At 43.6% G+C, this 22,197-nt stretch overlaps 2 protein-coding genes across 8 annotated transcripts in view; one reads left to right on the top strand and one right to left on the bottom strand.

The window, feature by feature from the left end:
* Positions 1 to 1,910: 1,910 nt before the first annotated feature.
* LOC134521966 (thymosin beta-12-like) lies at positions 1,911 to 4,324 on the bottom strand. The gene is made up of 3 exons (XM_063349123.1): positions 4,291 to 4,324; positions 3,271 to 3,378; positions 1,911 to 2,259 (listed from the first exon to the last, which is right to left on the bottom strand). The coding sequence occupies exons 2-3, from the start codon at positions 3,368 to 3,370 to the stop codon at positions 2,222 to 2,224; spliced, it is 138 nt and encodes a 45-aa protein (XP_063205193.1). The 5' UTR covers positions 3,371 to 3,378; positions 4,291 to 4,324; the 3' UTR covers positions 1,911 to 2,221.
* Positions 4,325 to 14,727: 10,403 nt separating this feature from the next.
* Positions 14,728 to 22,197, top strand: part of FAM13B (family with sequence similarity 13 member B) — a 51,997-nt gene continuing 44,527 nt past the window's right edge. The window contains exon 1 of one of the 7 annotated variants that reach the window (XM_063348779.1): positions 14,728 to 14,859. The gene's annotated coding sequence lies outside the window, so the exon portion shown is untranslated. Of the gene's footprint in view, positions 14,931 to 19,322; positions 19,463 to 20,464; positions 20,485 to 22,197 lie in introns of those variants that run through there. The other 6 variants (XM_063348784.1, XM_063348780.1, XM_063348778.1 and 3 more) reach the window with 6 other exon arrangements.

Here is a 22,197-nt window from a genome sequence, read left to right as displayed (position 1 = left end):
TGAGCTCTGCAGCGGCACCAGGAGCCGCTCCCAGCCAAGTGCTTGGACATCTTTGGTATCTCCAGAGCTGCAGACAGTGCTCTGATCTCTCACATCGCTGCTAATCCTTTGTATCTGAGTAAACACGAGAGGAGAACATCTCTGTTGTTTTCTTGCTCTGGCCAGACCTTCCTTCCCTTCCTCCTGCCAAGTGCAGGCTTGAGGACACAGCCCAGACCTTGAGTTTCTGGGGGAACCTGGGGGCACCGACACCAGCCAAAGAGGTTTCTTGGTGATTTACGGCGTATTGTGCCGGGCGAGTTGGCAGACGCTCTGAACTGGCAGAGAAGGAGGGAGATCGTCACGTGGCACAAAATGCTGTCTCCTGGCAAAAACAAGGAGAAAGTCTAGTCTGCGGGCTCACCCGCTGAGTGCAATATGGTGCTTAAAAATCAGCCTGTGGAAAAGTAATGGCGAAATCTGATTGAATGGTACTAAATACATGGGTTTCCAGTAGGTGCTGTCGCACTAAGTGTGGTCTCTGACTGCGCTACGAAGGAACAGTCACCAAAGGAGATATTTAAATAATACCAAAGGAGATATTTAAATAATGTCAAAGGCTCTTTGACCTTGAAGCGTGCTGGGGTGAGGTGGGGGCATGAGTCACTTTCCCTTGGTCTCTTGGCCACCTCTGTTTACTTTTCCTTGCCACCGAAAGTCACACGTTTTGTGGCTATGCTGCTATTGTTTAATTGCAGTTCTGGCTCTTCATGTTAAATGTCAAGTGTCAAGCAACCCTTAAGTAAATGAGAGCTTTCCAAACACTGGCCCCACCGTTTGTTTCTGTTTTCTGAAGCCTGTAGGCAGTTTCTGTCTTGCCTTATGCAGGTAAAAACCCAGAGTAATCCCACCGAAGTGCACAGAATTATTCCTATTTCACAGCGCAAGTAAGATCAAACTGAAGCTCCAGGGACAGCCGTTTATCCTCCCAGAGTAAGCACTTGTTTATCTAATATGATTGCAAATTAATTCCAGAGATAATGTGTTAGCGTGTAATTGGAGAGTCCCCTGAGCTGGTCGCAGAGTCTATTTTTGCTGAGCCCCCTGCAGACCAGCGAGGGTGTTATTGCACCACCAGAGAGGGAGATTTAGGGAGACCTTGCTTGCTTTGAAGGTTTGTGTCCTACGCCCCTGTGCTGCTGAAGGTCTCTTTCTTATCCCAGGAAAATCAGTGCAATAATAAATTTCTTTCCTTCTCCCTCCGATAACTTCTCGCGTTCCTGGATCGCTTGATACCAGGTGGGCCAAAGGCTGTGTCACTGCGGTTGTGCCAAGGCTGATCGGATCTTGGCAGGCTAAAGGGAGCAAAAAAACTGCAAAGAGGGCGCTGGAACCTTTCTCCCACCCAAGATGCTAATTTGAGCCTTTCCTCAACCCAATCATCAATTTTTCAGGGGATTTGTAAGTGGGTACTTCTCTCGGAGACCTTTAGCCTCTTGTTGGACAGGACCGAAGCAGGTCAGTAGCCTCTCATTTTATTCGTGCCTGTTGCTGAGCTGGGGGTTTAACAGCTTAGGAGCTACTAGCAGACAAATTTTTCCCCTCAGAGTTGCCCTGAAATGCTCTTTGGAGAGAGACGGGGAAAGCGAGTGAAGTTTCCAGGCTGCCGTGAAAGCAGTTGGGGGATTCCTGGGGGGTTGGTGCCATTCAGGGCTCCGGGAGTCTGCGGGATAGAGGTGGATGTGCTGGTGGCAAGAGGCCGTGTGCCGACCGGGGGACCTGTGGGTGCCGGGGTAACTCCCTCCAGCCTGGCCATGCTCTCTAGACCCTCTGGTGATGCAAACAAAGCCAGAAGGAAGCTTACAAGGGTTGCAGCGTAAACCCTATTTCTGCAAGGCTCAAAGACAGCTGATCAGAAGAAACCTGTTTATTGTGAGGTTTAGGAAAACAATTTTTATGCAAATTGGTTTTTTTTTGGCAAGTAATGGGGTTGATACAGAACTTGGAATTACAGTTTTAAGAATACAAACACAAATACATAGTATCTTGTTCAACAAACACAAAACAAACTTATTCCCCCAGGAACATGAAATGAGCAAATGTTTGCTGAAAGAAATGGTCAACAATGCTAAAATAAATGGGCAACAAACATTGGGGGGGGAAGGAACGTACAAAACGAACAACCCAACTCAGAAGCCAAAACCCCACTGAAGAAGCAACAGTCACATCTTCAATTTTACGCTCAGGCTGTGCTTTCACTTTGCTTTTCCTGTTCGATAGCTGCCAGAAAAACAGAGGAAACAAAAACATCATCAATAAACATGATAACGATTCTGCAGGATGCAGATTTCTACCGTCATTCTTAAAGCCAGGGGAGGGTAATTCCCCACTTGCTTTCTTTGGCTATCCTGGAAATACCAACCCATTCCCACGTCTCCATAGCTAGTAGGGTGCAGTCCGTGATGTGCAAACCTCCCCTTGTATTTACAGCTTTATCATCAGTAGGGATAATAAAACAGGGGGAAAACCAGGTATCTTATGTTGAGGGACAGTGTGTCTCCATGGCTATCAGTACTGACACATCCGAAGAGGCCAGTGCTACTCTTCTGACGGAAATTGTTCACAATGTCTGGTCCAAATTCAGCGAAATGGCATTTTCACATCCTGAGTTGAATGTGAGCTGCAACCCTCCTCTGGCTGCCCATGCAGAGTGTGTGTACGGGAGCAGACCCTGCACGAGAAAAGCCCAGGGGTGCTTTGCCAAGGAAGATGGTCTGTTAGATGAGGAGGATGATGATCTCTTGCAGCCTTATTCCCAGAGAAGGTGCCTGGAGGTCTCCTGGCCAGGGCTGGCAGCAGGTACCAGTGGGGGGCAGCAGCTCATCTGCCTGACAACACGTTAAATCCAGAGCCCAGGCACCTCCTGGGGATGCTGCCAGGGGTGCACAGGGGTTCCCCTCGGCGTCTGTGCCTCTGAAGAGGCTGGTAACATGGTTACTACAAACAGATTGATCCTGTTACCTGCAACCAGCAGGAAAACTGGTCTTGCTTTTAGCAGAAGCAAGAGCAATCTCATCAGAAAGGATTTTTCAGACAAAACGTGCCATCGGTTATAACTACTTGTATCCTTGGAAGCCCAGCATAGAGTACAAGTCTTAATATTATCCCTAGTTAAAGTCAGGGATGAGTTGGAGCCTGTAATCCTATGATTAGTATTCATTTAGCATATGAACTGCAATACAGATTGTGTCCTTGCTACTCGTAGTTCAAATAGCCTCAATAAGCACTTACTTTCTTTAGTGGGCAATGGATTTTTCTCTCTGGTTTCTGTCTTCTTCAGCTTGGTCTTGTCAAATGTTTCAATTTCTGCAAAATCTGGTTTGTCGGACATGATGGGTCCTGACAAAGAAAGGAAAAACACACCCGTGGCTTCATTAGCTAGTGCTGTGATATCAGCCATCTGCAAAGCACTTTCTGCTTGAAAGAAAAGATATGAAAGTAGCATAAAATGTTTATTCAAAAAAACCCTTACAAATCTAACACTGCAATCTGGGACCTCTCCCTGAGGCTTGGCTCTTTCAGAGCAAAAGAGGAAAGGCATACATAGAATTTTATCTATATTTCTCAGATTAAATTTCTAAAAAATCATATTTTGCACATGGAAACAAGACTATCTCAGTAAAGAAAAGACAATGCATTAATTGCCAAAAATCCACGGTGCCTCCTGACGTAAACCTCTATTTGCAGGAATGCTGCTAACCAGAAAGTCTACAATAAACCCCAAATCCAATACGAACAAAGAGCTTCAATTATGATTTTGTTTTAAGTAATAGGATTTGTCTTTAATTCTGAGCAGCCTGTCCTGAGTGCATACATACCCCTGTATCTGGATGAGCTGCTGTGGACACTTGAGCTTAACAATAGAGGACCGGTTCACCCAGCCCTTTGTTTGCTCTCGCACTCAATATCCCAGTCGCAGGCTCAATGGGTTTGATTATACTCGAGTATAAGAGAAATCCACAAAGCACACCGGCATTCGACACGTCACCTGTCAAAACTTCCCTAATCCGATTCCTGTTTTTAATAGAAATTCAAGTTAAAATCCAGTCTGGGCATTATTCCCCCGATTTCAACGGAGTTTGCCATCAAGGCGAGGTTCGGCCCGGAGATGGCTAATATAATTATATTTTTTCCTTCCTGAAGACAATCAGATTTCATTGCTATCTGCACTGAGACAACAGAAGTAAATATGCACAGGCAAAAAAAAAAACTTAAAAAAAATGAAAAGCTACTAAAACCACATGGCATTACCGTCTGGCTGCTCTCTCCTCAGCTGCTTGGTGGCCGTCTGAGGCAGTGTGAGTTGAAAAAGGTCAGGGTAATCCCTCCTCTCCTCTCCTCCCCCCGCCCGAGCCCATCGCTATTAATATTGATTAGTTTAGTGCTGGGATTGCTCAGCGTTTAGGGAAAGGACAGATTGCTGCTGCAGAAAGTGCATGAGGGAGGGAAATGGGAAAACTGACATGGAAAGCTCCAACATACACGATTTTTTTTCTTTTTTAATTTTCTCCTCATTTACCAAGACAATAATATTTAAGTTGCCCTTCTTTTACCACGCTGAGGTTTGGAGTTAAGGTGAGGTCTGGAGTTCGTTCAAGGGCTGGTGCTGCAGTTTGTGGTGAGTTTTTAGGCGATTTCAGTGAAGCGCCTGGGGACCGTCCCCACCTGCCCAGACTGGCAGAAGCACGTGCTCGGGGTGCGGGAGGACCATAAGCACAGCTGTGGGACGATTGCTGCAATTGAGGGCCAAATCTGAGATAAGCATCAGCCTCAGCACCACGCTGGCGTCCAGGAATGTGTCCTGAAAGGAAGAACAGCGAATCTTTTATTCATTCCCATTTTGGTAGCTAACAACCCTCTCGCTGGTGCTTCCCTCAGCCCAAAGGTGGGTGGCTCTGCAAGCCAGACCAGGCAGCTGCCCGGGGCCCCCTTCCTGCCTTCACTGGGCAAGAAACGGCGTTTGCCCATCCTGCTCACCTGGCCCTTCCCTGTACTCCTCCCATCCTCATCACAGAATGGTCGGGGTTGGAGGACACCTTTGGAGATCATCTAGTCCAACCCCCTGCCAAAGCAGGGTCACCCAGAGCAGGTTGGACAGGAAGGCATGGACCACGCTGGACTCACTTGCAGGGAACCTCTTCAGCTGCAGCAAAGGGAGAATGTGCTATAGGTGCCAAGTAATGTAAGTTCAGAAAACAACTTTAAAATGGCTCATAGCCCTTGCATGTGTTTGCAGGACGTGTTTTGTAGCACTACCTGTAGCCACCTCCTAGAGCTGCTGCTCCCGAGGGCTGTGGACATCCCTGTGGCTGTGCCATGGCTCCAACCTTGCTTTTCGCTTTGCAGCACAAAAATATTTGGGAATCCTTTTTCAAGGCCCTTGGGTTTGGGAGGGAAGGGCTGTGCGCATCCTCCCAGATGCTGGCATGGGTTTCCTCTTGTGTGACTCTGGGTGTCTCCATCTGAACTACTTGTCTAGACTCCATGGTAGCCAATAGGGAGGCAACTAACTTGGGATAAAATTAATTGTGCCCTAGGAGTATCTGGCTTTCTCTGCTGACTATAAAGGGAGCCTGGACAACGAGCACAGGGAGACAGAGGTGCCTCCCAGCTGATGGAGAACCCCGGGAAGGTGCTGTGGATCTTCCTGTTGGCATAACAGCCTTAGGCAGAGTGGGTTTGAGTCTGATGTGTGCGCATGGAGAAAATAGATGTGTTTCAAGGACTTTTTCTTCCAAGTTGTGTTTAAATTAAAATAATGAACACAAATGCAGAAAAAGTTATTATTTTTACTTATCAGCATTCATAAATAGTGGTTCCTTTCTACCCAGTGATTCTTTCCTTTATCCTTCCTGTTTTCCATATCTTCAGGGAGTGCAGGGGTTGCTGTATACCCTGGTAAAGAGCAGGTTTTCTCTGTGGCTGTGTCTGCAGTGTTTGAGGTAAAGGAGAATGGAGTACCACAGAGGTGTGGAAAACCTGCATAAAGCTGCCCAGCTGGAGCTCCGAAGGGACGGTGTGGATCCCACTGAGCTCAGCCCTGGGCAAACCTGGCTGTGCTGCTTCTGGACTTAAAATTGTCCTGGCGCTAGTGTAGCTACGTTTCTGTTATGCTCAAAGCTCATTTGACTTGTGCAGACTGGCTCGGTTATCTCAGCATCTGCACGGACTCTCCATGCAAAATCCATGTGTGTGCGTACCAGTCACATTTAGCATCGGGACTCATCTCTCTTGCTTCCATCCCCTTACTCCAACCGATTGTCAAAAGTACAAAGCTGTGTTCTTGACTGAAAACCCCTGGGAATAAGCAGGAAGGCGGTCACTGGGTGAATATTCGGTGTAAGCCACAGCAGAGATTTGGCACTGAACAGTCTTAGTGTCTCTCTTTAAAGAGGGACCATCAACCTCTTCTTGTTAGGCTGGAGACCAGATTCCGAAGATCAGAAAAGACTTTTAAATGCAATCTGAATGATTTGTGAACTCAGGCAGTTCATGAGTTTCGTTTTTTAAATATATGTCCATTTTTACAAGTAACAATTAGATTATAAGGGGAAAACCTCTTAGACTGGCACAAATTCTCTCAGATGTAGAGAGCAAATGATTGTTCAGGACAGCGAAGCAGAAGAATCTCACTTCTGGCTTTCTGTGTACAGTCACGGGCTTGGCCCCTCGCATCCACAGCACCGCTCAGACTCCCCTAAACATGCCAAGACAGGGTGGGCATGCTCGTTTTTTCACCACCACCATTTTACTTGCCCAATTTATTGGCAGGCCTAGCATTAAAAACAGTTTGGGGTGAGTTGTTTGGGGTTTGAGGCTGAAGATGTCCAGGCTTTTAACTGATATTGTGCTGGGTTTCTGAGGAAGGTGCAACAGCGTTAGTTCATGTAGCATAATGATGAGAAATTACATGTTCTCACTCTGAGATTAGTAGATACTCATCTACATAATGAACATCTTGACCATTGCGTGAAGTGCCTGTCAAGTTTCCACAGCTTGTAAGTTTGGTACTGTGGTCAAACACAGCTCATGTTGGATTCATGCCTCATGTTTCCATACTCTGTGCAGGACAGACAGCCGTATGTAGTTTTCATAAGGAAAGTTTGGAGTTTGGCCTGAGGGCATTGCACAGTGCGTTGAGGCTGGTCACAGGAGGGAAAGATGGGTAGGTAGTATTTTACTCGGATGCCTTTTACTTTCACTGAGAACAGAGATGTTCTTGCTGTGCAAGCAGCAAAGCAGCTATTTGACAGGTTTTTAATGGTAGGATTTCCAAGTCACCACTGTCAGTAAGGGGAACACGGCATTCACCTGGCTCTGGGATGACTGTGGTAGCAATGAACCACAATGGTCTTTGAGGTGCACAGAGGCAGCTGAATGATCCAGCACAAAGAAGTGAGAAAAACCAGCAAGCCAGAAGAGCAAGCCACCTATAGGACCTTTACAGATCCTATACACACAAAGCATGCAAAGCTGTATTGGTATGGCCATGTCTGAAAAGCTGCCTCAGACACAATGGAAGTTGCATTTTATTTCCATCCGCTGCCAAAGGACGAAGGGCTGAGTCAATCCTGCCAGGACTGACACCTCTGATACCTGTGAGTCACCCACCACTGACAGCATTAAACCGTGCCTGGCAGCACGAGCCACTGAGTGTCTGTCAGACACCCACAGAGAAACAGGGGAAAACAAATACTTGCTACCAGGATGCAGTAATAGGTGAGAGGAAATGTTTAAAGGCAGCTGAAGTGCAAAGGAAAATTCAGAGGGGAGCCCGAAGAGTGAGGCTGGGAGGTTTGGAGCCTGCTGCCACTTGGCTTTTTCCTTTGGCTGTTGTCACTTGGAAGCAGCAAGCCCAGCCTGCACGGGGCTGGGACGTATATATACATATAAGGGCTTTAGTCTTCACGAGCCAGGGAGATGCCGTGCTGGTTTAGTACATGAGGTGCTCTGGAAGCACCAAGTTTCATGGAGATTAGTTGGGCAACTGCAAGAAGAAGGGGTTTCTTTCTCTTTGTTGTAATAGTGGGAATCGGATCGCATCTATGTCTACACGGAGCTGAGGAGGGACAAAGCAGCCGGTTAGAGGAACAGACGCTCGAGCAGATCAGTGTCTGTAGCTGAGCCAATAAGCTGACACTACCGATTTTATAATCACATTAGTGCTGTCTCGAAATAACACACCCACTCAAATATAACAGTGATTTCATTTTCAAAATGTTGTGGTATTTTTGGTGCTAAAGGTAGGGGATTAATTTTTCAAGGTCAAAAGCTGGGCTGGAATCTGCAGGCACCCTAATTCCTTTAGGTCCCTTATGAACATTGAGCACCTTCCAGAAAGGTAGCAGGATTGGGCGTGTTATAAGCTATCCTTAAAAGGTTTCCCGTCCTTAGGGTAACAGGAAAAAAAAAAAGACTACAGTTTCACTGAAAGGGTTTTCTTAGTTCTCTTTGTGCCTTTTGTTCCGTCTTGCTGCCAAAAAAAATATCCATGTTTGGGAACGGAGACAGGTTCCCAGGCTAAGAGACAATGAATCCTGGGGGCGTAAGGAAAGCAACCATCTCTCTTCATCAGTGTCTGCTGTAATGCTGCACTGCTAGTGTGTAAATACTCAACACTTGTCTTCTACTATGTGTTTTATCGTTGCCTAAGGTGTTTCATTTTCCTTATCGAGACTCTTGAGCCTTAAGGGTAGGTGCGTACAGAGGACGGAGGAGAGGAGAGGCTAGTTGTAGACAGTCCTTCTGCTTGGGTTATTTTTCCCAACCCCATGTTTTCCAAATAGCTCTGGGGTTTAGACAGTCTATGCTAGGGGTCCCGTTGCAGCAAATATAGAAAATATAAGCTAAGGGGAGTGGAAATTTCCCCTCTCCCTCTTTTGTGATCTTCTGAAACTCGGTATGGGGGTGAATTTTTAAAAGTTTCATCAGATGGAGATTCTTGCAACAGAACTTTCTCGAGAACTGACCCAAAAGTGTGTATTCCAGCATAAAGTACTTGGCTTTGGCCTGGCCTTTTCTAGCAAAATTTGGTGACACGTGTGTGCATTATTAAAGGAAAAAAAATAATAAATACAAAACGTCCATGCACATGTTTCTCTCCCAAAGATAGGGTGGGGAAAGGAGCATGTGATGTATTAGTCACGTTAGTTAATATGCTATAGAGCACATGACAGTTTGTGATGAATATACTAGAAACACTAGTTTAGCATGAGTTCCAGTCTTTGCTAACAGTCGGGGGTTTTTTTATCTCTCCTTTCTGTCTCTGAACAGAAGTATCTCTTGCAGGCAGCAGCTCCTAGGGAAAGTGCAAGAAAGAGAAGTCTTGGTGAGCATTGGGAGTGTGCTCAGATGTGGCTCTTCTCAGAGCAGCTGGCTGCTCTGGAATTAAACAGTCCACTGTTGGATTTCTCACTCTCTTTGCTTTAAACAAAAGAAACATTAGCATTCCTTACGAAGATTAAATTGTGGCACATTAAATAATCAACATAATCCAAGATAATCAAAGATAAGATAATAAAATCCAGAGATCTACTAACTCGATATTAACTTGAGATTTTCTTTTTGTCCAGAGGAAAAAGGACAAGGGGTGGGTCTGTCATTACAATCCATGTTGTGCTGGGGTAGATATGAAGGCATGGTATCCTTGACTTCTGGGACACAGGGCTGTGGATGTAGTTTTGATGGGTGCCTAACCAGGACTTCTCTTTGTGTTGCCAAATTGTTCCACTTTCGATAGTCTGGGACCTCCTGGCAGTTTAAGTAGGTTTTATGTTTTGAGGAAAAGAAGATAAACCCTGAATTTTTTCACCTACTTAAGGAAATGAAGCTGCCGAAGCAGAGGAACAGACTAGGTAGCAAGTATCTTCTCTAGCTGATCTCTGTGAGCAATTTCCAGAATAAAAACTTGTATTTCTACTTGAAGGGCTTCATAAACCATCTTTTCCAAAAATCCTTTTCCAATTTTATAAGATTGTTATGCAGAGTAAATGAAACACATAGGCATTACATACTGTGTACAAGGTCAACTAGTATGTAAGAAAGGGGTAATCAGCAAGATCCACATCTGTTGACTTCTGCCTGTTCAAATGAAAGCTGCAAGTATGTTATGTGAAATGCTGTTTATTCTCTGACATGTAAAAAGGAAAAAAAAAGAAAAAAGAGAGAGAACTATTTTCCTCTCACAGTATCTGAAGTGAAGAGCTATCTCTTCAGAACCTGACTGAACTAGAATGTTTTCAATGACTACTTTTATGGCTTTTTCTTCTTGTAAATTATATATAAAGTGCAGAAATCAGCTGAAGTCTTTTTAAGGCTATGTCTTCATAACAGGGTTAACTTGATCTCTGTACGCTCAAAGTGACTCCTCCGGAGTTGGTATACTTTGAGTGTGAGTGACCACACCATGAAATAACATGGGAGCAGCACAGAGTGATTGTGTTGGCCGCAGACAGATTGTGCTAACTGGAACTGTAGCCTTTCCCCAGCTCAAGGAAAAAGCACCATGGCACAAGTATAAACCCTTGTGAGCGCACAGAACAGGAATTCAAAAGGCATGGGGACATTCAGGCTTTAATCCAAGTTAACTTTTCAGTGGAAACCAGCTTTAGGGCATGAGTTTATTGTCTGTCTGCAGCCCAAATTGGTGAATGCAGAGAAAACCAAATAGGAAGTGAAAAACGAAAGTGTGCAATATTGTAATTTTCGCTTGTCTGGTGCATACATTGAATGATTTTTTTCCCTTTGGATGAATACTAGCTTGCATAAAATTCAAATAACTCAGCTGTCTACAGATGGGGGGGGGAGTGTGGGAAGAGGAACAGAAGGAAGGAAATGGAACTGAGAAGATTGAATTAACCTTTCAATGTCTTGAATTTCAAGAAGGGAAGAATTATCTCCTGTTAAGTCTGCAACCATGCAATTAAAATGTGAACAAGCCTTAAAAGCCACATTCGCCCCATATTCCTAGATCTCTACTGTAAAGGCAGATCTTCCAAACCCAAGATTCAGATCCAAAAAGTATTCAAAGGAAGAAAAAAAATCTTGTGCTGTAAATGTTTATTTTAATCACAGAACTCTGGTAGAAAAATGAATAAAAATGTCTGACATTTACGTAGAACATGTGCCTTTGATATTGAATTCAGTTTAAGAAAAATCCTTACATATGTGTCTAGTAATGGCAGACAGTCTTTGAAAAGATGAATGGTTTTCTCTGTGCTGGAGTTTCAGTTTCCATAAAACGGGTTCTTTCACCTGTTTGCTTGAGTGCTGTGAAGCCGTGAGTCAGAAGAACTGTATACTTGCTGATTTGAGAACTGCCATGGGGAATTACTGGTGTCCAACATGGCCAAGTATCTTGTGCTGGGCATTTTACAATGCTGGAAAAGACAAACAAAGAAAAGACTCAGTCTGGGAACATGTCTCTGTTTCTGGAAGAAATATGCAGGAAAGGAAAGCACTTTGCAGAGCAACCAGCTGGAAAGTGTTAGCCTTTGCTAATTCTTCTTTCGTGTTGAAAGGACTCATGTTTGTCAGTATTTTTGCAAGGTATCAATAGGATCCATTTAAGATAAAAATTGAGCACTTCCAAGCCCAGGAGAGTATATAAAGTTTGTGTCCCCCCTCAAGTCAAAACTGTTGGCGTATAATACACAGATATTACAGCAGACAGGGTCTTGCTTTGCTATGCATCAGATTTCCATTTTCTTCTAGTAAAATAATGATGTGGTATGAAGGTAAGGAATTGTATGGCAGGCTACCAACCTTCAAAGGATTGGATGGCATTGCAAAATTGATTCAAGTTCTGGAGTATTCTAGCTCAGTTTGTACTAAGTCTTGTACAACAGTGAGCACAGTTGGGAAAGGGCTATTTTTCTTTCATTTTCTTTAATTTCTGATGAGGAGTAATGCAGGGCTGTTGCTGGAACTAGACGTAATTGGAAACTAAATTGTTCAGAGAATATTTATTCCAAAGTCATACTAGGTCAGGACTGACATAGGAACCCAGGAAGGAAATACGGCACCAGTTCTCCTGCGACATATACTAGTAATAATGACTTGTGCTCGTGACTAGCTCTTCCTGAAAAAACGGGAATTATGCTAGTAATCATTTCAGATTTACTGAGTTACTTTGTGAGCACCTAACAGCAGAATTTCTGCAAAACTTTCAGGATGAGCAACTTAGCTGGACTTGTAAGACACTGAGCTACAGAAACGGCTCACCCTTCGTGGTGTGGCTCTGGACATGGATTTACTGGTGAGACAGGGATGCCGTGATACTTTCACTCTTTGGTCCTAGGAGCCAGACGCTGACCGGATGCATCTGCCAAGCTCCCGGAGCTGTGCAGCAGCTGGGGAATGGATCCTCCTCCTCGTGAGCAGCCCCACACTGCGGCCTTGTCACTGTGCAAGGCAGTGCATTGTCATACATCCTGACATGTGGGTGACAGTCCGATGTCAGGCAGTGGGACTGCAGCTGTGCTCATGTTGGGGCTGTTCTGCGTGTGCCTGCGGGTGCGGAGGGGGTAAATGAGCCTGTGCGAGCTCCACGCTGTCTTGTCTGGACTGCTGAGACCGGGCTGGGTGTCCGAGCTGCACGGGAGTCTGCCCGCCATGTAAGCGGGAGAATTAGAAAATGCTACCATAAAATTTGAGCTGTGCCCTGAGATAGTGGAAAATGGATGGGGACAGCTACCACGTTGCTCCATCATAATTTTTAGCAGTGATCCGAGAGGCAGACACCTTCAATAGCTGTATTTTGGGGGTGTGACCACGCAGCCGTTCATTAAGTTGTTGCTTCCCTCTATATTTACTATTGTGGAAAAAGTGGCTAAAGCACCAGGAGCCTCAGGTTCTCCTGAACCTTTCAGAAATAGGCAGCGAGAAAAAGTGGCTAAAGCAGCACGATTCCCAGGTTCTCCTCAGCCTTTCAGAAGCAGGCAGCGAGAACACAAAGTGAGCAGAAACGACTAAAATGGCAGCCTGGGATTGCATATGTCTGCCCCCTGCAAGGAACGCTGGAAGCGTTTGAAAGGAGGTAGGATAAGCTGGCACGAAATGGCGCTCTCAGAGCCAGTTCAGAGGAGGGAAGCCACTGTCTTGGACTCCAAACCATGGAACAGGTGCTGTGCAGCGCCTGCCTACCTGCCTGCCTCTGCTGTCTGTCTCCTCTCGCCGCGTGTGTTTTCTGTGTCAGGTTTCTCGCAGTTTTATTCCTGTCGACTGGCCAACATATCTGCTGAAGAGCCAGCTGGAGTCCGCGCTCTCCCATGTTTCATCAACAAAATTGCCAGCTTGTTCTGATTCAGTATCTTTATTATTGTTGATGAGGCTAAATGAATCAGAAAGAACACAGCTATGTATACAAAATACAAATTTGGAAACCTCATCCTGATGTGAGGAAATTTTATTAGCTGTTCAAGTGGAGAAATCTACTGTAGAAGCAGATCAACAGCAAATACAGACCTCTGGAGAGGTTGTTCCCCCTGACCCTACACATTTTATTGTTTTTGTGTGGCACCTCCTAAAGATACCAAATCTTCTAGCAGGGAAAATACAGTTTTAGATCTTATTAAAACCAGGCTAATCTTCTGTGGGATTGTGACTCTTCCTTCTTCGGATTCTAAATGTAAAACCTTTTAATGAGTCTCATAAATGTATCTCTAGATTAAATTTAGAATCTGTGTTGGAAAACCCGAAACAAAACCCTCCCAGCTATTGGCAATACAAGTTTCAATTAATCCCATCCTACTTTTTTTTTCTTCCTCTTTCATATATTCTTTGTCAGTTTTTCATGGGGAGAAAAGCTTTTTCTGAGAGGACTTTTTACTAACTAAATCCAAATTTCCTTAAATGCTTTATTAAACCCACCACCTATGGCTGCTGGCACTGCATGACAGAAAAAGCTGTTGTAGTTTCAACGTGGCATGTGGGAACTGCAGACTGTCAGGCACGGCGTTTAACACTTCTGCTGTAAGCTCGCATCTCCTCACCAACTTATGCTAACTTACTTTCAGGGTGCTAAATTTTGTGTATCGAAACGCATTAGCTCTTTGTCAAAGGGCACTTCGCTACTTCTGGCGTGCTCGCACTTGGGAAGTGTTTGGGGGTGATGGCTGTTCATGTTTTAATCCAGGAAATTTGCAGGAAATATTTTAATGTGGTTGCGAGAAATGCAAAGCTGTGGCGGAGCTGGAGCCTGGACGGTGAGGCCAATGGCTGTAGCCGTTCTCTGGGCACCCCTGAGCCCGCACAGGCCAGGCAGGCTGATGGCTGAGTCACTGTAAGGTTAGGAAAAAGAGGGAAAATAATTAACGCCTGGGTCATCGCTCCTTGTTCCTGGGCGCGGTGTGGCGGCGGTTGAGGCGCACCGGGCAGCCCGAGGCCATAACGGACGGCGGCCCCACCGGCCGGGGGGAGGCCTGGCCAGCCTGACAAACTCCCCTTCCTCGGGCGGCTTTTCCCCGCCGGGGCCTGAGGGAGCCGCCGCCACCCAGCCGCCCTCAGGGCTCCGCCGCCGGCTCCCCTCGGCACCGCCCCGCCCCGCAGCACGTGACCCCGGGGAGGGGAGGAGGACGGGTTGGGGGGGGGGGGGGCGCGCGCGCTGCACCTGTCAGTCAGCGCGTCACTTCCGCCAGTGGCCGCCGCTACCGTTGAGGGACACCCCCCCACCCACCCCGCACCGGCTGGGCCAGGCGCTGCTGGGGCGACGGAGCGGCTGCGGGCACGGACGGCGGCGGCGACGGCGGCGGCCGAGGGAGGAGGAGGAGACCGGCGAGGAGAAGCGGAGTGGCGAGGAGAGGCCCGCGCTCGGCCCGCGGGGTAGGAAGAGGCGGAGGAACCTGCTGCTGCTGGTGCTGAGGGCGGCGGGGAGGGCGAGTCACCCGGCAACGGTGAGGGGCTGCGGGGCGCATGCGCGGCGTGCGGGGGTCGCCCCTCAGCCGGGGGGGCGGCGGGCCGCGGCCCGGGCCGGGCGCCTTTCCCCTCTTCGGAAGCGGGTTGTGGGGCGGCGGGTCGGGCTTCAGGAACCTTCTGGGAGCAGCGCTGATAAGGGGAGCGGGAACTTCCTCGTCTGGGCAGGGGGAGGCGGCAGAGCCGGGCTTGTTGCGGGGCTGGCGCGGTGCAGAAGTTGCTAGAGCCTCCCGGAGGGAGCTGTCAAGCGGCGCGTTCCTTTCCCAGGTTGCACTTGTGTCGGTGGGACCTTCCCGGCAGCCCTGACAGCCCGCAGGGGCTCCTTGGCTCCGCCGAGCCTGTTCCCTCCTCCCACGGTGGATCGGCTTTATCCCCCCCTGCGATGGGGCTTGGCAGGCAGACAGCGTTAGCCGAGCAGCTCCCTGCCAGCAAAGTTGGTTCCAGAAGTTAAAGAAGGGTAGTCGCTAAACCTTCTGCGAGAACGAAGGCAGCGCTAGCATTAAGAACGGCCGGTTTACAGACTTAATGCTCCAGCCTGTGACCGAATGTATCTTCTGAAGAATCTGTCAGTGTGGCTTTCCATTGTTCTTGAAGGCTCCTTAGGGATTTAAACATTCGAGTGCAAATGCTTCTTGCTACCAAAATTTGCTTTAACGTGAGATGCTCCAACGTTAGGGTACTTCTTCCAGGCTTGGAGAAAAAAAAACACCCAAAAAACCAAAAAAACCACTCCTGTAATCAAACACTGCAACTTGAACTTTTAATACACAACTCTTTTACTCTCCGATTCCTTGGTCTGGCTGCATTTTTAAAATTTTACAAAATCTGTTACTGATATCTCAAGGCAGGGAAAAAAGGTAACGAATGAATAAAGTAAATACCAGCTAATCATTCTTGCCTGTTTAAAAAAAAGAAACAATATATCAAAACTTACACAGTTGTTTATCTTTTTCAGGCATATATTCCTGAGTGTTGTCAGGGATGGAATAGTTGCTATGTGACTTTGGAATAAATTGCTGAACTGGATTAGCATTTAGGTTCGAAGTTTTCCTGTCTTCTGTGCAGTTTAATCTGCCAGCATTAAAAAAAGAAAAGAAAAAACTAGTTTGTTGTCCTATATTATAACAAATTCAGTTGTCTTGTTAGCCCATTTTTTCCTATCTTTTCTTTTTACTGCTTATTACTAGTAAGTTGCTTTATGTGTTCTTCGCATGAATTTGGAGGTATTGAGAATCTCTCTTTTTTTTTTATCTGCTTTGTTTGTATTTTGTATATTGCCTAGTACCATAGGGATCCTTCGCTTGTCTTGACAACATTACAGTAACAAATCAAATACCTCAATATTTTGAAAGCATCAAGCTGGAAATTGACAGTATTATTTTAGAAAAATCAATTAAGGAGGATGTTTCATGGTTACATTGAAAGAATTTGACTAGGAGGAAGTCCTGATCATTTCTAATGCTTGCAAATTTTGAGATGCACAACATGTCAAAACATCTGAGTTTGGCAAGTGATGGTTTTTATCTGCTCAGTCTTAGTCAGTTTGGGCTCTTGCTGTATGCGCGGCTTGTAACATTGGAGGACCTTCTAACAGCTCATTAAAAGACTTAATTTAACATTTGTCGTGTGTGGCTCATAATATGAGACCTGTGCAAGCAGCGAAGCTTTTCTTTCTAATGTACATAACAGTGTGTTTGCAAAAGCAGGTGAGGCTGAGGAAATATTCCATGCATTTAGAACAGACAGTAAGTTTTGTGAACCCCCTGCGTTCTGTGTGTGAAGGATTTTTGTGGTGGTTTTTCCCTTTTCAAATATTCAGTCAATCTTTTGATCTCTGCTCAAATGTTTATCGCTCAGCAGTGATGCCCTTTTCTAGGGCTCGTTAGAAAGTGAGAAAATCCTGCCAAGTTTGAGGTGATTTTTTTAGTTTGGATTCTTTTTTTTTTTCGGGTTGGTATTTTAGTTCCCCCTCTCCTCCCTCCCTTCCCCCCTCCCAAGAAGCTGCAGCTCTAAGGAAGAGGAAGTGATGTCGGTAAGAGAATGCCTTCAAGTTGTCCTTAAATTCTGTGCGTAAACCACATTATTTTTTGCTGTCCTGTTAGCACACAAAACAAAAATCTAGTAGCCGTTGGTATGGGTGTGAATTGACACCTTGCAGGGCAAATCAGTATTTGGATCTGTGAGGATGAAAGATGGTAAACCTTTTAACTTTTTTTCTTGTATTGCAGGCTCAGTTATATATTTATTAATCATTTCAGACGTGAGGACTGTTACTTAGGAACCAAAAAAATAACACTTTATCCAAAACATCTGAGGAGGAGATACAGAATTGAAGGAATATTACTCTATGAAGGGCTCTGAAACTTGTCATGCAGTTTTTAAAGTGACAGATATATCAGTTACTCAGCAGAGATGCTGTATGTCTCATGTCAAAATTGTATTCAGGCAGAGAATACAAAAATTTTGCATGGCATCCTGGAAAATTAGTAAAATTGTGCGGTTCATTTTTGAGTTTTGTGCTGATTGTATTATTTTCTGGAAGTTATAAATTTTACCTGCAAAAACTTTGTTTGAGAATAATGACAAGCTGTCTCAAGGCTTTAGTAAATTCACATTTGGCTTTGTGGTTTTTTACTGGCTTCGTAGCCAACTGTTGGGATTTGTGAAAGTTCAGTCAATTCAGATGAATTCTCTGTATTCTTACAGCCTAAAAAATAATGTATTTGTTACTGCGTGTTCTACCAGGCGCCCTTTTATGTGTGTGTGTGTAGAGCTGATTTGTTTTAAAGTCTTAAAAAACATAGTTTAGAAGGTGACTACGGTGCTGAAAACCTGTTATGTTTGCAAAGTATGGGTGGAGTCATTCAGTACAAGAAATGGGTGATATTTTGCAGATGGATCTAGGACCATATTCTGATTATAGTGAAATGAATAGTTCTGTTGTGGTAGTAACAAACAGTTCTGCTCTTGTGGTCTCTCACCTGTAAGCATGTGAAATTTTATCCTGTGTATTTGACTAGAAAGAAGAAAAATATGACAAATTTGAGCTTAAAGATACTGCATTATGTTTGTGTTTGAACAGCTTGTAACAAAGACCATGGGTGTAGAAGCTTTTTTATATAGAGGGGTTTAAATGGTTTATTTTCTTCACTATCTGCTCATTTGTAAGGAAGTTTGGGTGGGGCAGCTACTCGATCAGAACAGAGTCTGTGGTGGGAACCCTGAATTGATTGTCCAGGTTCCAGCCTTGCTCGCTGCTCTCTTTATACATCTCTTCTCTTCGGTGTTCCCTGTGGTGTGTTCAGGATTAAAAATTGTGCTCAGCTGTGTAGGATAACAATCCTTGGACAAAATTGAAAAGATGAGAGCTGAAATGTTATGAATGTGGTTCATTCTTCCTTTATACTCTTTTTTTTTGTGTGTGTGTATATTTGAAAGGTTTTTCCTCCTTTTTGCTGAACTTCACATTTCATTAAATCTTTTGTTGTCTTGTCACTCTTTTAATGTAATCAGGTTACTCAATTTTAGTCTGCAATGCAATCTCTAACCTTGTGATTTCTGGTGGTATCTTCAAATTTGGTCATGATCAAGTTGCAACAAAAATTGGTTGTGGAGGAGACCTCATTAGCATCTCTTCTTTCTATTTTTTTTCCACCCCTCCCCTTCCCCTGTAATTCAAAGAGTCATTGCTACAGAATTGAACTCTTCATTGAAATGTTTTACTCCTTCAGTGAGGATGCTAAGACTGTCCTTTATTTTGGTGGGACGTGGTCATCGTTATGACAGAGGCAGTGTTTCCGTAGCAAATGGGTTCTGTGTTATATTTTGTAATGTGTTGAGTTCCAGTGTGTATTTCTGCTTACCTGTTTGGGAGGGGGAGAAACAAGCTGATGATAAATGTATGTAATAGGATAACTTATGTATAATAAATTAAGTGCATTATATATTTATAGTTTGCTTTTTTTGGTGTCTCTAAGGTAGCTTGACTTCTGTTCCAAAGTCTCTCTCAACAGCAGTGACAATTGTTTAACTGCTTTGGTTTTATAACATGAACCTCTCAAGTTGCATAGTTTTACTGATAATTTCTTCCCGTCTGTTCCCTTACTGTACTTTTATAATGCCACTGCACTTAAGTTATGTATTATCTGATATAGTGGCAATTATACGTGTGTGGTTGGTGGAGTACAGCTTTACTTTGGGGGGAGGCAAGTAGGATGAATATAATTAGCCGTTACACAAGATACAAAAGCCTTTTTATTTATTAACTACTGTTGTTAAGAATGTGATGGGATCTGTGCGAGCAGGAAGTTTCTTTATAATTCTGCACATGTGCATTGGCAGCAGCAGCTGAGAGCAAATCTGGCAGCGTTCAGTGGTGGGTGTGAAGCAGCGAGCAAACATCGACTTTTTTCTGGTATCGCTGAGGTTTTATTTAATTCCTCTTGCTACGATATAGTTGTAGAAGGATTATGAGTTGCTGTAATGCTGTTAAAAAGCCTTTGGATTTTATCTAGTAAGTGAATATAAAACATTATCTTTGCCTATCAAAACGGTTGAAAATCAGCTAACATTTTGGTGATGTCTGAGCGTGCTCTTTTAAAATGTAACATTTTTAGGAATGTGGCTTAAATCAGTCACTGTGCTTGAGGCTTTAGTAATGTTATTGCAATACGGTTGCTAAAAGCTTAATTTGCTCGTTAAAATTTCAACTTTTGTAGGATTTTTTTTTTTCCTAAATTTTGCATTTAGTATAACTGAAGCCTCTCATGCAGAGGCAGATAGGATATGCCTCCCATGGAGATCTGTATTTAATGATAGGCTTTTTCAGAGAAAGTGGATCAGGTTCTATCAGCTGAAACTGTAGATTGAACTTTAATAACTGGAAAATTAATACTGATCAATACTGTGGTTTCTTGGCTTGTAGATTTTAAAAATAAAATCAAAAATTCTATCAATTTTAGTAATATCCTTTTCAAAGGAGCTTTCATGAGTTGTTTTGTTGTTTTCTTCCACGGTAAGGACATAAAGGCTTAATTTGAATTGTTCTAATTTCTAAATTAGAAGGCTTGCTACTGCTTTTCCAGGAAACAAAAATTGCATTACAATTGCATTCTGCTAAATCTGATGTTGTATTTTTTTTGTGCGTTTATTTGCTTTGTCAGTATAACCAGTATTTTGTCAGTTGGGTATTTTCTGAGGCGATCAGAAGTGCTAGTGGCAGATGATGGAGAATTTTCAGCTAGTTTAGTTAAGGTCGTGTGTGTGAGAGTACACATGCGAAGGCACATATATGCAAGTAGGGAGCTTATTAATTAAAGAGATGATGTTGCATCTTCTTGTGACACCTTTTGTGATTGTGTGCAAAACTGCAACAGGCTTGTTTGCTTTTGATTCCTATTTAACCAGAAAGCAAACGTGTCAGTGAAGAGTTAAGAACTGTACTGAAAAAGGACGGGAGCAGGAAAGTTGCCTTGGCTTGAAAAGGCAATATATTCTAACATGGTTTCCTTCAACGCTGCAAGTTAAATTCTGAAGGTATACTTATTTTAAAATATTATGACTTTATGGGGAAGGGGAATGTATTCTTAAGAAGACCAACTTGTTAAATTTAAAATTATAACTGAGCCCAATTGTCTGATTTGCCAGTCCAGGCTTTTGACTAAAATGCCTTTCAATAGCTGATTTTACTGACAATCAAAAAGAGGAAATCTTGCATTAAGAATCCATTTTAAGCTAATCCTACTGGTTTTTAAACTTCTTTCTTTAAATAATTTTTGTTTTGACTGCTCAGATATATTAACGAGTACTTAAATGTAGCTTTAAACTTGATTATTCTTTTTACATGGAGGATATTCTGCGTCTCTTCATATTCAAGCACTTGCACAGTTCTGCAGGCTTTTAACTATGCTCTTGAGACAAGAATCGTTTGTCCTTTTCTGTGTCCTGAGTTTGTGGTAGCGTTCTGTTTGTTTGCTTGAAGCTTGGGCTGTGGATTTTTTCAGTTTTTCTTTTTTTTTAATTTTCCTCCAAGGTATGTCCCCTGCCCCGACCTGGCCATCTTTTCAGTTTTGATTGGATTAATTCAAATGAGCAAAATACTTTATTTTCACTTGTTACCTGAACAAAAGCTGAAAATTAGATGAGCAAAGGCTCTTCTGCCCCAAAACATTTTATCAGTTGGGAATGCTAACAGTAATTTGAATATACAAATGACATAAAAATCATCAGTTAGTGTCATTTGTTATGATCATGACATTACATTAAAAAAATTAAAAAATCCATTTCCTCTTACCTCAATAAAACTTTACAGAAAAGAGCAGAGTGCTGGTTGCAATTTTTAAAAACATAAATTAAATAGTGTGTAGTACAGCAGCTGCCAAATGGGGCTATGTGCTCTCCAGCGAGCTGGTACACAGAAGTTTCCCAGGCAAACCTTCCTGTTCCTGCTCCCACCTGGCAGCCGCCTCTGGGTGATATCATCACTCAAGGAAAGTTTCTGTGATTCCAAGTTGGAATCTGTGATATAAGTTTAAGCCATCATTTTGAAAGTCTTAAGATCTGTTATAACTTTTGAACGTTTCAAGCCTAGCTAAAAAAATTAATTTTTTATTTGGATTTAAAAGTATGTTTACTGTATGCATCCAGAGGAGAATCACAGATTTTTGTCTACTTATAAGTCAGTCATATAAGTACATAATACGTTCTTTTTATTTATCAAATATAGAGTAAGAAGTTAAAAACTTTGAGACACAGTAATGTTTTTGTGGAATTTTATTTTTAAATAAACCTCTTTGTATTGCAGAAAATGAGCACTGATCCTCTTTATACTGGGGGACGTGTAGATGTTGTGCGAGGACCCTGTGTGCAGGCACGTGGGTGGCTCCACAGGTTTACAGCACCGTGGACTGAAAAAGCCAAAGTCTAAACTTGAGATGTATCTCCTGAGAAGTAGGGACAAGTGATTTTGTTGCCCTATAACATTTCTTTTTTCCTATCTAAAAATCTTACATTCAGTTTTTACTTTTCATATGTTACAAAAAAATCACTGATGATGTCTGCTAATCCCACAAAATAATATATTAAAAATGGAGCAGAATGGCAGTCACCTTTGGCTTTGTTTTTGGCTTCACAGATGATATGAGTTTCTTGTGAGATAAAACAAGCAAATAAAATAATTGCTTAAATAGTTGAGACTTGTGGCAGAAATTCTACATGCAGAATTAATGTTTTCGTTCCTATGGCATAGTT

Source organism: Chroicocephalus ridibundus, chromosome 11, assembly GCF_963924245.1.
Source record: "Chroicocephalus ridibundus chromosome 11, bChrRid1.1, whole genome shotgun sequence".
NCBI classification, from domain to species: domain Eukaryota; kingdom Metazoa; phylum Chordata; class Aves; order Charadriiformes; family Laridae; genus Chroicocephalus; species Chroicocephalus ridibundus.
The sequence above is the reverse complement of the archived record's forward strand: the minus strand, read 5'-3'. Positions and strand labels throughout refer to the sequence as shown.